General features: G+C 40.2%; 1 protein-coding gene across 2 annotated transcripts in view; it reads left to right on the plus strand.

Annotated features, from left to right (window-relative positions):
* Positions 1–5379, plus strand: part of kera (keratocan) — a 44547-nt gene extending 39168 nt beyond the window's left edge. For both annotated transcript variants that reach the window (XM_043708853.1, XM_043708854.1), the window contains exon 3: positions 1729–5379. In XM_043708853.1, the coding sequence (XP_043564788.1) occupies positions 1729–1901 (173 nt within the window). In that variant the 3' untranslated portion in view covers positions 1902–5379. The remainder of the gene's footprint in view (positions 1–1728) is intronic.
* Positions 5380–16702: the final 11323 nt, after the last annotated feature.

The following is a 16702-nucleotide window of genomic DNA, read 5'->3' on the forward strand; positions in this document are numbered from 1 at the left end:
TGTCTAGACCACTTTCCAGTAAACTTTGAAGAAAGTTCGAAAGTAGATTCAGTTCGAAAGTAGATTTCAGGTATTTAATGTGTTGCCATCCACCATCTCTCAATAAATGACATTCAAAAGCATCACTTTCTTCGTGTGATGAAGAAGCTGAGCCTCTAAAATGTGGGTAGAGGGAACAGAAAGTGAGCTACAATCATGTTTCTGGGGACTTTTGTTCATCTTTGACATGAAGCCCAAAGCTCAATATTATGTGCACCTTGGGCATAACTAGAAGGAAGAACCTGTAAAACTGCCCGGTATGACCAGTAAGGCGTTCGACAAGGTTTCCCATGGGAGACTGATTAGCAAGGTTAGATCACATGGAATACAGGGAGAACTAGCCATTTGGATACAGAACTGCCTCAAAGGTAGAAGACAGAGGGTAGTGTTGGAGGATTATTTTTCAGACTGGAGGCCTGTGACCAGTGGAGTGCCACAAGGATCTGTGCTGGGTCCACTACTTTTCATTATTTATATGAATGATTTGGATGTGAGTATAAGAAGTATAGTTAGTAAGTTTGCGGATGACACCAAAATTGAAGGTACAGTAGACAGCAAAGCATTACAATGGGATCTTGACCAGATGGGCCAATGGGCTGAGAAGTGGCAGATGGAGTTTAATTCAGATAAATGCAAGGTGTTGCATTTTGGGAAAGCAAATCTTAGCAGGACTTATACACTTAATGGTAAGGTCCTAGGCAGTATTGCTGAACAAAGAGACCTTGGTGTGCAGGTTTATAGCTCCTTGAAAGTAGAGTCGCAGGTAGATAGGATAGTGAAGAAGGTGTTTTGTATGCTTTCCTTTATTGGTCAGAGTAATGAGTGCAGGAGTTGGGAGGTCATGTTTTGCCTGTATAGGATATTGGTTAGGCCACTTATGGAATATTGCATGCAATTCTGGTCTACGCCCTATCAGAAAGATGTTGTGAAACTTGAAAGAGTTCAGAAAAGATTTACAAAGATGTTGCCAGGTTTGGAGGATTTGAGCTATAGGGAGAGGTTGAATTGGCTATGGCTGTTTTCCCTGAAGCACCGGAGGCTGAGAGGTGACCTTATTGAGGTTTATAAAATCACGAGGGGCATTGATCAGGTAAATGGACAAGGTCTTTTCCCTGGGACGGGGGAGTCCAGAACTAGAGGGCATAGGTTTAGGGTGAGAGGGGAAAGATATAAAAGAGACCTAAGGGGCAACATTTTCACGCAGAGCGTGGTACGTGTATGGAATGAGCTGCCAGAGGAAGTGGTGGAGGTGAGTACACTTGCAACATTTAAAAGGCATTTGGATGGGAATATGAATAGGAAGGGTTTGGAGGGATATGGGCCGGGTGCTGGCAGGTGGGACTAGATTGGGTTGGGATATCTGGTTGGCATGGATGAGTTGGGCTGAACGGTCTGTTTCTGTGCTGTGCATCTCTATGACTCTAGGGCCACTAGTTTTGTGTTTCAAAATAAAAGACTCCTATGACCAGAATGTTGATTTCTCAGTATTATTGATTTTTTACTAGTTTTTCTTGCTGCGTACCCATTCAGACAATAGGATAGCATTTCTGTATCTTCTCCTTACCCTCCGTCTTGTGTCTGGTTAAATATTTAGCTCCCCTAGCTGATGGGAAATGAAAAGTATTGAAAGTAAATGGAATGTTAACATCATATTTCCCCTGAAATTAACCTGTTACTTTTTATCCACAGACATTAATGGAGCTCAGGTCTGCCCCATACCCATCAACACACTTAGCCAGATGCCCTCAACGGATCATCAGCCTCGTCTCCGTTACCTCCGCCTCGATGGCAATGGAATCAAACCTCCCATCCCTCTAGAGCTCTTGATGTGTTTTAGACTTCTTACTGGAATTGTCATTTAAGTAGTCAAGCTTACTCTCCAACTCAGTTCCGAGAGAAAGAAAAAAATGCAAGTCTTGCGGGTCTGATACTTGCAGTTTGAGATGATTCCTATTTGCATACCATCTAAACTGAAAAAATGGCAATAAAATAAATCCAGTAATGGCAGAAAAGCACTGGCAATAATTCAAACGCATTTGTCTTAAGTAAATACCAATCTGAACTATATTGAATTCTGGCCAGAAAAGAAAATCGCCCAGTATTATTATCATGGGCAGATTTTCCAAGCCCTTAGTTGCAATTAGATCCCTGATTCTCCTGCAAGTCTGTTTTGGAAAATTGGTACTCTTTAGTAAATCTTCATACTATAGTATTCTAAATAGCTTGACCAGACTGAAGTAATATCTGGTGTTATGTCAAGGAGCAGAAACTGTACAATATTGTAATTTTACCTTGATCTTCTCTCTGTTGAATTATAGATTCATTGTTTGATTGAAGATTTCACAATGCACACATTTAAAGCACCTCTTAGATCTGACTTGTGTCATCGCTAACACATGTTCCGAGTTATGGTAAAAATTTAATTTGGAATTTTAATCCATATTGTACGTACTCCATTAACAACTAAAGCAAAATAACTTGCTTGTCACTCCATCATCTTCTTCCTCTGATCTACAAGACATTTTTATTCTGGAATCTGATCTACTGAGGTCTACCAGGATATAATCCCAAATACAGAATGTGACTATGAAGACCAGAAATTGGGAATCAGCAAAAATGTTGTAAATTCACATCAGTGGAAACAATCTGGAAATCTCTCCATACAAAAGGCTGGAAATGTTAGGGCACAACTGGAGCTTTCAAGACCAGGATTGGTAGACTCATGTTAGGTGAGGTTGTCAATGGACAAGGAGCAAAGATAGGTAATTTATTACTCATTCCTGGGATGTGGGCATCACTGGCAAGACCAACAATTATTGCCCATCCATACTTGCCCTTAAACCGAGTGGCTTGCTTGTCCATTTTCAAGGGCAGTTAAGGATCAACCACTTTGCTGTGGGTCGGATCGGAGTCACTGACCAGGTGTAAATGGCAGATTTATTTTGTTAAAGGACATTGGCCCAGATATTCCAATTATCCTTGGTATGGATTCAACCTTTACCCAATTACCTGATGATGATTTTTCCATCCATGATTCCCAAAGCTATGCTGAATGTCTGGATCAGAGGAAACAGGGGGAAAAAAGTCCACTCACTTAGTGCAAGAGTGGCATTATGTCCAAAATACTCCCCTCTTTTTACAGACTTGCCATTGTATTTCAGGAATTATTTAAAGTTTGCAATGTCATATTGACAACAACTGTGTAAGGTACACGAGGAGGGGTAAGGTAGCAGATTGGTGGATAAAGAGGATAAATGTCAGATAGATGACATGCATAAAATGCCAGGTTGGTGAAGGGTGTCAGATCGTTAGGGTATCAGGCGGGTGAGGGGATAAGTGGGTAGCTGCCAGGTAAACGAAAGGCTGCTTATTGGAGGTCAGAGGAGTAACATCGACTGGGGCTGGGAGAGGTATTGGCTCCAGGGTTGGATTGGACCAAGGTGGCCAGGCTGATGTTGAGTGGGATGGCGAGGTCAGGGGATGGCAGGGGGAGTTATCTCCAACAGGGTGGAGTCAGGAGGTTGGGCCACATCCAATGTAAGGTAGAGGCTTGGGTTGGGTCAGAGGGGTTGTCAGATGTCGATGGGAAATAATAAACGGTGAGTCAGAGGGTGTCAATTTAATAGCTACATTGGCGTTGGAATAGTCTTTTAATCTGATAACATTCTGAATTCTCCAACTGTAATGAATTTATTCAGAGGGTTCGAGATTTGGGGAAATTGCATCAGAGTCAGTTGCACATACATGGTCTCAATGTGCAACTCCAGTTTGCACTGTTCACTGGACTATCTGGGTCAATACTGAATCTGTTGAGTTTTTACAAAAACGTTATGATAGTTTCATGATCAACATGACTGAGCCTAGCGTTCAATTCTAGGTTATTTAAAAAAAAATCAAATTGACATTTCCCAATCTTCACTGGTAGAATTTGGAGCCACATTCCCAGCTGATCAGCTATTAGTCCAATGACATTACCACCATCCAAACATTTCACTACATGTGAGTCGGCCTAGATTGAACTTAATGATGGAGCAGCTTTGTGGGGTTGAACACCCTAATCCTGTTTATAACCTGGAGAGAGAGAAACAAACAGACTAGTGTCTTTTGAGACTTGTCCTGAGGGATGGTATTTTTCAAAACACTTGCTTCCATTTTCTCTATTCAGATGCAAACCCATTACTATATCATCACACCAGTACTAGATATCCTTGTGTAATCATAATAGACTGCATAGTCTTCCGATGTCATCCCCACTGCAATCACACAATGAGTGTATAGACAGCATTTGAACCGAAAGACTGCAATCTATAGATTGATCTACATATACTGGAATAATCTAAATCATGATTTTTTAAAAAATCAAATCAATTGGAAATCAAATCAATTGGAAATTCTAAAGACAGAAGCATGAAAAAGATTTAAAAAGCAGAAACTCTACTTTTTACTATTTTTAGTTTTTCAATTAGTTCATACATTCCAATTCTGAAAATATTTAAACCCAAACAATAAAATACTGGAAGCAGATAGCAGGTGCTTTTAAAGAGAACAGGGTGCCTTTTGGCCCATCATTCTTCTGTTAACTCTTTGAAAGAGCTGGGTCAAACTGCCCTGCTCTTTTCCCACTCACCTGCTCTCTTTCCATTTCCCTACTCTTTTCCATAGCCTTGCAAACTAGCATCATATTTAATTTTGAAATTTGCCACTAAATATGCTTCCATTGCCCCCATAGGGGCTGATTCTGACTTGTAACAACTCACTGCATTAACCTTCGTAGCACTGGTTATTGACAATTTGCAATTAGATAGATGTAGTATTGTGTGCATGGTCCTGATGAAGGATGAATAACAGGCAGATTGTAGTGCATACATAGGAGTTTCAGGCCACTACCTGGGAGACCTGGCAGTTCAATTCACAGCAAAGTCCACTCATGGAATAGCATGAAACTGTGGGCAAGGCTCCCCTCCTCAAACACCAACTTGGAAAGTGACCCCTCAGTGCCCTCACTGAATGAGCTAGATATTTGGGAGGAAACTGACAACAGATTTTGATCCTGAAAAATCACTACAAAAGAATGTTCTGAAATTCAACTGTTTTATATACCTAACTACTATAAAAATCCCCATGCAATATGATAGAAGGTATGACTATGTTTTACTAGATCCTTATGCATCAAATATGCTTATTATACTATAATTTGAGCCAAGAAACTTAGAATTCATAATAGAATAGTGCTGTGTAATATGCATGTTATTATTCCAGCATAGGAACATCTTATAATAAACATGCATGGACAAGGTTAATTTATTTCTATTTCAGATAAATAAACTACCCGGAGTCTTTTTAGATTATTGCAAAAGTAATAAAAGTTCAAAGATAAATAAATCTGTGTCATTTATTACAATGTGTATGTATGTAAACTCATGGATGATTTTACTAAAATTACAGAAGTTGCCTATACATTAGAAGTTTTTACCCTGTGCTGTTTTGTTAAACACAAAACCTAAGGATTTAAGCTGCTTGAATCCTGGGGCACAGGACTTTGAATTAATTATGCACACTGGCATCTCATGGTGAAATCTGAGATTATTCTTTCAGAGGAAATCTCTCAATACAGTGAAAATGAAGCATATGGAATCAAAACATTCAGCTCGTCTTGTCCTTGCTCATTCTCTGTGAGAGCAACTCAACTAATCCCACTGCAACCTCACCCTTCCCTATTTTATTTCCTCTTTCTTTTTCTCATCAAATGCTTATCCAGTTCCTTTTAAAAAACATAATTGAGCCTGCTGCTCTCTTGAGTGATGCAGTCCAGGTCCCATTCATCTACTGTGATGGAAATTATTTTCTTTACATCACCATTGCTTCTATTTCTACCTATCTTAAATCAGTGTCCCCGGTTCTCAATCCTCCTGCATCCTGGGAACATGGGTGTGAGGAGTAGGAATTGATCATTCAGCCCCTCAAACCTACTCTACAGTTTGATATGACCATGACTGATCTGTTTGGGTGCGTTTGAATTCCACATTTCCTATCTTCTGTGCCCAGACCCCCCAGAATTGATACTCAATGAATTACTCCTGAGGCGTCATCATTGCTGTGAATTAAGAAACACATGCAGTCAAATTTGCACACAATAAGGTTCTATCAACATGATGATCATCATCCTGTCAACGAAAAAGGCATTACTGTGTGACTTATGTCCCTCTTCACAGTTAATATAAAGCAACAGTGGCAGAGACCCTGGGCAAGATGTCAAGCAGCTGTTGATCATAGCTGGCAGCCATAATAGACAGGGAACAGAATGAATTTAGATGTGCTAGCCTTGAATTAATTAAAATCCACCAATTCATTGCAAGTTGGTTATTGTCATGTTTGTAATGAGGTCAGCCAGCTAAACCTCATATGATATGAGTTCCTGACTAGGGCTGTTAATCTGGCTGACAGATATAAACAGGAGTGTCAGAGAGGCAAAAGTGAGGAATGCAGATGCTAGAGATTAGAGTCAAGATTGTGGTACTGGAAAAGCACAGCAGGTCAGGCAGTATCCGAGGAGCAGGAAAATCAATGCTTCGGGCAAAAGCCCTTCGTCAGGAATGAGTCAGAGACACTGACACTCTGGTAGCTGATTCTGAATGTGACAATACGCGAATCAAGGACTGCTCATGTGTAAATAAAGGAAGATTTAGTGACGGATACTGCCCTCTGGGCAGTTATTTCAGTGATCAGCTGCTTTCAATTAATAGGTTGACAAACAACTGACCAGGACATGAAGAGCGCCTGCTAACTCTTTGAAAGAGCTAGGTCAAACTGCCCTCCTGTTTTCCCATTGACCTGCTCTCTTTCCATTGCCCTGCAATTTCTCATTGCCTTGCAAACTTGCCTCATGTTCCATTTTGGAAGTTACCACTAAATCCGCCTTCATTGCCCCCACAAAATATAAATGTAGCTCATTTGTTCCATCCTGTATCTAAATCCAGAACTTTAAGAGCTTCAAACTGTTTTCTTACTTGAATTTATCTCACTATCCTAAACAACAACTTACAGTCCATGCATAGATTTGTAACAACACAGGATCCGGCCTTAATTTAAATACACCATTTTCATGATACCTATATCAGTATGGTTACGCAGTGATCCATTCACACTTAAACACCATGTTGAAGTTTCATAATTTAATTCCATGGATACCATCAATAAATTGCACTGAAGTAAAGATACATTCAAATAACAGCAGAAAGTGTACCCAGCAAAATGTAATTTGTCCTTTTCTCAATCTTTTACATCCACATTGCAAACCTCCTAACGATGTGTTGAGTGGCCAATTTGATGTATTCCAGTTCATCACAGACCATGTCGGGCACTTTTTAGACATCATCCTCTTTGTCTGTGGAGCTTCCTTTCCTTTATGTTTCTATATACAATATGTTCCAGTTTCATGTTTAGCAGAAGGTTGTTTATACTCAGTGTGTATTTTGTTCCTAACACAACATTCTTGTCTTTGTTGTGACTTTATGGAAACTGGCTGCAAGATGGCAACCCCCAGTCAATGCTTTATGGTACAAATCACATGAATACAACAAACCAGAAGGCACATTGGTGCAGATCACGTCAATCCCAAACATACTCTTTTTCATTCAAAAAAATATTCATGCATTATCTTGTAAATTTTGAGATGCACAAGTTCCCCACTATACACATAACTGTTCCCATATATCATCAGTCTCTGCATTTGCTTTTCACACTAAGGATGAATCTTACCAGAAATCAGATAAGTAGCAATGTTGCTGAGTTCCTCTCTGTGAGCCCAAGTGGGTTTTCTCATGCTATCTCACTAACAGGGCACCACACCCCTATGGTGCCCACTTGTCATGTTCTCCTAATCATCACAGGCAGAAATGTGGGCCGCTGCCAGAATCTTCTGGGATTTGTGACAAAGGTATTGCCTTTAGAGTTTATCAGGTCAAGTGCTGGCATTCTGCAGCTCCCTGCACAGTTCATTGTATTTGCCCCAGGCATTTTTGACATAGAGTAATTGACACCATCGTTTTCCGAAGAAGACCTGAAGGTCCTGCTGGATAGGGAGTGCATGTGCTCACTGCCCTTAGAGTTTGATTCGAGATGCCGGTGTCTGATAGAAATACAGAAGAACAAGCAACGAGCTGATACCTGGGAAGATTCTTCCCCCAGTCTTTAAATCATGTTGGTCTCTTAACCATAGACATGCACATTATAGTTCACTGCTTGTCTGGGTGATGTTGCAGAGTCTTTCCCATTGCATTCGTTGCTGTGATGGTACCTGCTGTTGAATTTCCATCTTGGGTTGCTGTGGACTGTTCAGGTGGTGAGTTCACATCTTCCTGCTCAGTCACCTACAGTTGATAAACAGCTTCATTATTATTGTCCACTTGCTTTTGGTTGTGACAATATATCTGGTTGCTCATTTCCACTGCGCATGATCGAGGTGACAACTGCAGGTTCCAAGTTGACACTTGGCCAACTCTTTGTTGATGGTATTGAAATTTTGCACAATCTAGCTCTCCAAAGCTCAACTTCAGCAGTCTTATCAAAATGAAATTTGGCGTTCTGTCAATGCACTCTGATTACATCACTTATGCTCATTACAATTTCTAGATTCAGTAGCATTTTTGCTACTGATAGAATGGCTTAGGTGTGACATGACATTAATCTTTGCACTGGATTAAGCTCCATGACTTCAATAGATGTGTTTTTCCACACAAGGATGGCCTTGTGGATATCTGTGCTGGATTTGCTTGATTTGTTTATGATTCCTTTGGCAATTTGCACTGCTGCCTCAACCTTTCCATTTGACTGGGGTTAATGTGAAGATGACTTATAGTGCTGAATTTCTCAATCGTTTATAGAACGGCTGAATTCTTCACTCATAAACTGAAGGCTATTGCCACTCATTACAGTGTCAGGAATAATGCTGAAGTGCGTTTTCAGACATTCTGCAATCTCACCAGGATTTGATGAAGGAAACATGATTACCACATAATGGCTAGAATAGTTGTCTACTGTGACAAGTTAATCAGTTCCTCTGAGTGTCAAGAGAACTACCCTCAACTTCATCCATGTTAGAATTAAAATTAGAATTTAGAGTTAGAATCAGAATTAGAATTAGGTTTAATGCCACATGTACTCAAGTTACAAAAGAAGAGGAGTACAGTGAAATGTGTACAATATGGCCAACACATGGCACCATCTTAGGTATAAAATACCTAGGCACAAATCTTAGATACAAAAAAAAAAGAGAAAATAAAGAAAAAAGTTACACTACATTACAGAAATACATAGTATATGCTTAAGTTAGGAAACTAAGAAATAAAGCTAAAAGTTACAAAAGAAGAGGAGTACAGTGAAATGTGTACAATATGGCCAACACATGGCACCATCTTAGGTATAAAATACCTAGGCACAAATCTTAGATACAAAAGAAAAGAGAAAATAAAGAAAAAAGTTACACTACATTACAGAAATACATAGTATATGCATAAGTTAGGAAACTAAGAAATAAAGCTAAAAAGATAGACATTACAATCTTTTGAGAAGGGTTTCCATTTAGTCTGACCAGGCTCCACCTGTTTCCAACCAGTAGCTGTCTTCACTCTGGACCTGCTGGATGTCATCCCCACTCCTCTCCAGGTTGCTAGCAGAAGAAGAAAAAGACAGACGAGAGAGAGAAAAACCCACAAGGAAGAGAAAAAATGAGAAAAAGAAAGAAAAGGAATGGACGGAGTGGACGAGCTCTGGCTGGAGCATTCTACTCTGCTACCAACTTGTCTGAGTCTTTTGTATGGTATGTATCTTGTATGTCATGTGTCATCAGTGGTACACTAGCTTGGCTGATGTGGTCATTGATCTTGCTGCTCAGTATTGGCCAGTAGAGCACATTTCTTACCTTGATTCAATTCCTTAATAGCTTGCTTGGATATGCTTCAGCATCTCTTCTCTCATATTTTTAAGGATAATAACTCTATTATATCCTTTGTACAAGATGCCATCTTGTACAGTCAGTTAATCTCGTCTGCCAACCCTGGTTATACTCTCTTTCAGCCTCTTCATTGGGAAGAAAATACAAAAGTTTGAAACCACGGACTAATAGATTTAAGAACAGTTTCTTCCGCACTTTTATCAGAGTTATGAAAGAATCTCTCATATATTAGAGTTAACATTTCACTGCACCTTCTCTGTAGCTGCAACACAACATTCTGGATTCAGTTCTATTACCCTGAGGTACATATATAAGGTAATATTTGTCTGGATAGCACATAAAACAATACTTTTCTCTGTATCTCAGTATATTTGATGATATTAGGCAAGAAACTTTCAAAAGTTGATTGGGGAAGATGTTCACAAGTAAAGAGACGGCTGGAAAATGGAAGCATTCAAAAACGAGATAACAAGACTCCAGAGAGAATACGTTCCTATCAGGATGAAAGGTAAGATTTGTAGGTATAGGGAATGCTGGATGACTAGAGAAATTGAGGTTTTGGTCAAGAATAAGAAGGAAGCATACGTCAGGTAGAGACAGCAGAAATTGAGGAATTCCCGAGAAGTGTATAAAAGCATAAGAGTATCGTTAAGAGGGAAATCAGGAAGGCAAAAAGGGGATATGAGTTAGCTTCGGCAATTAGAGTTAAGGAGAATCCAAAGGATTCTACAAATACATTGAGGACAAAGGATTACTAGGGAGAGAATGGTGCCCCTTAAAATCAGCAAGGCCATCTATGTGTGGAACCGCAGGAGATGGGAGAGAAACTAAGTAAGTATTTTACATCAGTGTTCACTGAAGAGAAAGATATGGAAGGCATAGAACGTGGGGAAATAAATAGTGACATCTGGAAAATTTCCATATTAAAGAGGAAGAGGTGCTGGAAGTCTTATAATGCATTAAGATGGATAAATCCACAGCACCTGATCAGTACACCCTAGAACTCAGTGGGAAGTGAGTGAACAGATTGCTGGGTTCCTTGCTGAGATATTTGTATCATTGATAATCATAGGTGAGATGCCGGAAGACTGGAGGTTAGTTAATATTGTGCTACTATTCAAGAAAGGTGGTAAGGAAAAACTAGAGAACTATAGACTAGTGAGCCTGATTTCGGTGATGGGAAAGCTGTTGAGGGAATCCTGAGGGACAGGATTAAAATGTATTTGGAAAGGCAAGGATAGTCAACATGGCTTTGTCCGTGGGAAATCATGTCTCACAAACTTGATTGAGTTTTTTGAAGAAGTAACAAAGATGATTAATGAGGGCAGAGCGGTGAACATGATCTATATGGACGTCAGTAAGGTGTTCAACAAGGTTTCTCATGGTAGACTGGTTAGCAAGGTTAGATCGTATGGAATGCAGGGAGAACTAGATATTTGGATACAGAACTGGCTCAAAGCTGGAAAAGAGAGGGTGATGGTGGAGGATTGCTTTACAGACTGGAGACCTGTGAGCAGTGGTGTGCCACAAGGATCGGTGCTGGGTCCACTGCTTTTCATCATTTATATAAATTATTTTGATGTAAGCATAGGAGATATGGTTAGTAAGTTTGCAGATGACACCAAAATTGGAGGTGTAGTAGTCAGCAAAGAAAGTTACCTCAGATTACAATGGGATCTTGATCAGATGGGTCAATGGGCCGAGGAATGGCAGATAGAGTTTAATTTAAATAAATGTGAGGTTTTGCATTTTGTAAAGGCAAATCAGGGCACAAATTATGCTGTTAGTAGTAAGGTTCTGAGGAGTGTTCCTGACCAAAGAGACCTTGGAGTGCAGGTCCCTAGTTCCTTGAAAGTGAAGTTGCAGGTCAATAGGTTAGTGAAGAAGGTATTTGGCGTGGTTGCCTTTATTGGTCAGCGCGTTGAGCATAGGAATTGATAGGTTGTGTTTTCGCTGTATGGAACATTGGTTTGGCCACTTTTGGAGAATTGTGTGCAGTTCTGGTCTCCCTCCTCTAGGAAGGATGGTGTGAAACTTTAAAGGGTTCAGAAAGGATTTACAAGGATGTTGCAAGGGTTGGCGGATTTGAGCTAGAGGGAGAGGCTGAGTAGGTTGGAGCTATTTTCCCAGAGGCATCAAAGGCTGGGGGTGGAGACCTTATAGAGGTTTATAAAATTATGAAGGGTATGGGTAAGATAAATAGACAAGGTATTTTCCCTGAGGTTGGGGAGTCCAAAATTAGAGGGCATAGGTTTAAGGCGAGAGGGGATAGTTATAAAAGAGACCTAAGGAGCAACTTTTTTGAACATAGGGGGTGTATAGTACAATCCAAATAAGGTGATCATCCCTTTTTTTTTAAGTTCCACTCAAATAACTTCCCAAGACATATTCCCAGGAATATCCTCCCTAAGTACAGCCACAATGTTATCCTTAATCAAAATGCCACTCCCCCTCCACTCTTGCTCCCCTTTCCGTTACCTGTTAGGCCTCTTGCATTGAAATAAATACAGTTTAATTTATGAGTCCTACCTCATTCTCTGCTTTGTTCCTGCATGCCCTGACTGTTTGACTTACTTCCTTTCCCAACTCTATCAGTCTCAGACTGCTCTCTTTCCTCACTACCTTCCTCACCTCTTATTAGTTTAAATCATCCCAAGAAGCTCGAGCAAATCTCCTCGCCAGTATATTTGTCCCCTTCCAATTCAGGTGCCACCCGTCCTTTTTATACAGGTCACTTCTACCCCAGATGAGATTCCAATGATCCAAAAATGTGATTCCTTCTCCCCTGCACCAGCTCCTCAGCCACGCATTCATCTGCTCTATCTTCCAATTCCAACCTCACCAGCTTGTAACATTGGGAGCAATACAGATATTACTGGAGGAGGGGTTGTGGTGCTTTAATTAAGGATAACATTAATACTGTACAAAGTTAAAAATTACACAACACCAGGTTATGGTCTCTGAAGCACTAGCTTTCAAAGTGCTGCGCCTTCTTAAGGTTACAGCACTAGCTCTGAAAGCCAGTGCTTCCAAGTAAACCTGTTGGACTATAACCTGGTGTTGCGTGATTTTTAACTTTGTCCACCTCAGTCCATCACCGGCTCCTCCACAACAGTACTTAGGGAGAATATTCCTGGGAATACTGCTGAGGACTAGGCCAGACCCCCTCAAAACCTTACAAGGAAGTACCTCAGACCCTAACTTTGTTTTAAGCAGGTATAATGTGGATGTTCCAGGAGGGATGCAGTTGGTCAAACTACTTAGTTTTAAACAAATCAGAATTTATTTACAAGATTACTGAATGAAACACAAACCAAAGAGAATGGAATACAGAATAACTTAATCTATCCAAAAACGCAACAGATTAAACTAGCTTTATGATGCAGTTCCAAATACTTGCAACAATCCCCATTAACACCGCATTGCACAGAAGGTAAAACCAAACCCAGTGTCTTGCAGGAGAGATGTCAGATAGAGAGGACCAGCCTGGACCTACTTCTTTGGGTCTAGTAGATTCAAACTTCCTGACTGCTTTCAGTGAATAGCCAGACTAAATCAAACCTGTGAAAAGTTGAGTTGGGAGATATGGCCACTCCCCTTTGATTTTTTTTAACAACATAAGGGACAACATAACCTTGTTAAAGGAGTAGCATTATCACAAACATTCAGCAAATTTATTTTGGTGAAACTTAGAAATAAGAAGGGAAGGATCACCTTATTAGAACTGTACTATAGATCTTCCAATAGTCAACGGGAAACTGAGATCGATATTTGTAAGCAGATCTCAAAATCGGACACTCGAGGACCTCCTTTTTAAATTCCTATCTAATTTCCTATATTCACTCCTTAGAATCTCATCCTTATCTCTTCCTATGTCACTAGTTCCGATATGTACAACAATCTGCTGCTGGTCCCTCTCAACTTTGAGAATGTTCTGCGTCCTCTCCAAGATATCCTTGATCCTGGCACCAGGAAGGCAACACGCCATTCTGACGTCTTGCCGTCGGCTGCAGAAACATCTGTCTGTGCTTCTGACTAGAGAGTTCCCTATTACAATCATTCACTTGGAACCTAGTGTACCCCTCATTACATTAGAGCCAGTCTCAGTACCAGAAATGTGGCTGTCAATGCCACATTTCCCTGAGAATCCATCACCCCCTACATTTTCCAAAACAGCATACTTGTTTGAGATGGGGATAGCCACAGGAGACTCCTGCATACATGCCTCCCTCTCCTACCTTTCCTGGAGGTCACCCATCTACCTGGCTGTATCTTCAGTTCATCTCCCTGCCTCCAACTGCCATCATCATACCTGGTAACTCCTGTAAGTTCCTCATTGCCTCTAACTGCCCCTCCAACCAATCCATGCAATGCAATAGAATTCGCAACCAAACACGCTTCCTGGAAACATAATCAGCAATAAATGAAACTCTCACTAATCTCCTACATCTGACAAGAAAGGGCACATCACTCTACTAAAGGCTATCTTCGCGCCTTAAAAACCTGCAGACCCAGAAAATAAAACAGTCTTACTGCTCTAAAAGTACTGCTTTAGGCTAACATCTATATTTTATATTTTTGAAGTTTTTCAAGAGACAGATCTCAATAATCAAAAAGAACCCAGTCTACTTACTACTGTAGATTTTTAAAAAAACTAGCCACTTAGCTGCTCCATAACTGTGATTTCCCCACATAGAGTTCTCCAAGGTCAGTTGTGAATTTTGTTGTTTATTTTTATTTGACAAATTCCCATGTCCAGTGGTATTTGAAATCAAATAGCAGAGGCAGTAGTTGCGAAGGTTCACTGCTGGGTCAGAAGGCATTGTAGGTTTCTTCCTCCATTGATTCATTGCCCACCATGTGGTCACTGCTTTTGTCTCCCTTCTTCCTTTTTTAAAGTGCCGTTGTTTTGATCTTATTTCCCAAAGTTCCAAAACAATGCAGCAGCTTATAAAACAGTAATTACTGCTCATAGAATTCGAGGAAATCAGTTTCAATGCTGAAGATATCTCAAAAAAGGAACAGCTCTACAGCCATAATTTTTTCCCATCCTCCATCTTTGAGTTGTTGGCATGCTGGCATCCACAACTGGACCCAATTGTACAAATCGCTCTGAAACCTGCCACTGGTCAAAGCTCATTCTGAACATCTTGTCTCCTGGACAATTCACAAGCCATTGCATTGCTTTTAAACAGTTGTGTCCTACAGTTCTCATCTTTCCAGGATCTGTTTGAAGATCTGTCAGTACTTGACCAACGTATTTGACTTTTGGTAGCTTTAATTGCAATCTTTTAATTGTTCAATTTGAGTTTCATCTGGTGATCTCTGTCTAGCAGTTGAAGTAGATTTTGACCACGGTCATCAACAGCTTCTTCCATGTGTCTCTATATCCATAAACTAACAGAATATACCCTGTGGATTCCATTCTGGGGAAGACCATTAACAATCTCATATTTACTATGCTGCTAATCCTCACAAGTCATGGAAATGCCAAATGGCATGCACAATCATCAGTATCTCCTAAACAATATGAACTGTTGTCACACAGTTTCTCTTGCCAATACAACCCTTCACATTTTGCCTTTGAGAATTCTGACAAAATTCCTTCAATAGATCAGTGAGTTCTCTTCAGAACTTTATTTAGGTTGATACATATTCTAAATTTTCCAGCTGGTTTCACTAAGCCACTTCATTCAGGTTTGTGAAGTTTATGGTGGTGCATGTCTATCTAATAGTTTATCTTCACCTGATAATGTATTTCTACAATAATCATTCTGATAGTCACAAACTGTTTGGCACCTACCAACTTGACTGAACCAACTTGCTATATAAAAAATAAAGTTGTCATAATCCCAGAGGACCATAGGGCTGCTCTTTCATTAGAGAGAGAGAAAAAAAAAGCGACTAGTGAAAACTTTATCTGAGGGTCACCACATTTTAGGTGAGGGAAGAGGTTGAGAAGGAGCGTCCTTCACTGTAACCTCAACCAGTGCAAACATTGAAGCTAGAGAATTGGCATCACCCTGCATCACAAATCAGCCATCCAGCCAACTGAGATAACTCACACACTGCCCCCCTCCCCTGCCTCCCCCAAAAGAATTCTTTATGTCACCGTTAGGTTTTTGGTGTGAAGTGATTCATCAGAATTTTCAACTACTATCTCTCCAGTGGCCATCTTCTATCTAGTATTGTACTAAGAACATTGTTTTCTCATGCTGCACATGCCTTCTTCTTCTTTGTTTGATGTTGTGCCTTGTACTTGCATCTGTCCTTTATTAGTGTTTGTTCTGCTCTTTGGATCTAGAGTATCTATCAACATAATGCAAGATTTGGCCTGTTCTGCCACAAATATGCTCTCAAATGTGACATACAACTTCAGTGCTTCTGCACATCATGATTACTTTCTTGAGAATTGGTTTCTCCTCTCTTACTAAACATACTCTCACTGTATGATCTCTTATGCCTATTACAATCATGTCTTTCACCAGATCATCTTTTAATTACACAAGTTCACAGAAGTCTGCAAGATGTGTCAAGTAAGGTATATTCCTGTTAGGGTGAAAGGGAAGGCTGGTAGGTTTAGGGAATGCTAGATGATGAAAGAAATTGAGGGTTTGGTTAAGAAAAAGAAGGAAGCATATGTCAGGTATAGACAGGATAGATCGAGAGAATCCTTAGAAAAGTATAAAGACAGTAGGAGTATACTTAAGA

This window comes from Chiloscyllium plagiosum, chromosome 19 (genome assembly GCF_004010195.1).
Source record: "Chiloscyllium plagiosum isolate BGI_BamShark_2017 chromosome 19, ASM401019v2, whole genome shotgun sequence".
Taxonomy (NCBI): Eukaryota; Metazoa; Chordata; class Chondrichthyes; order Orectolobiformes; family Hemiscylliidae; genus Chiloscyllium; species Chiloscyllium plagiosum.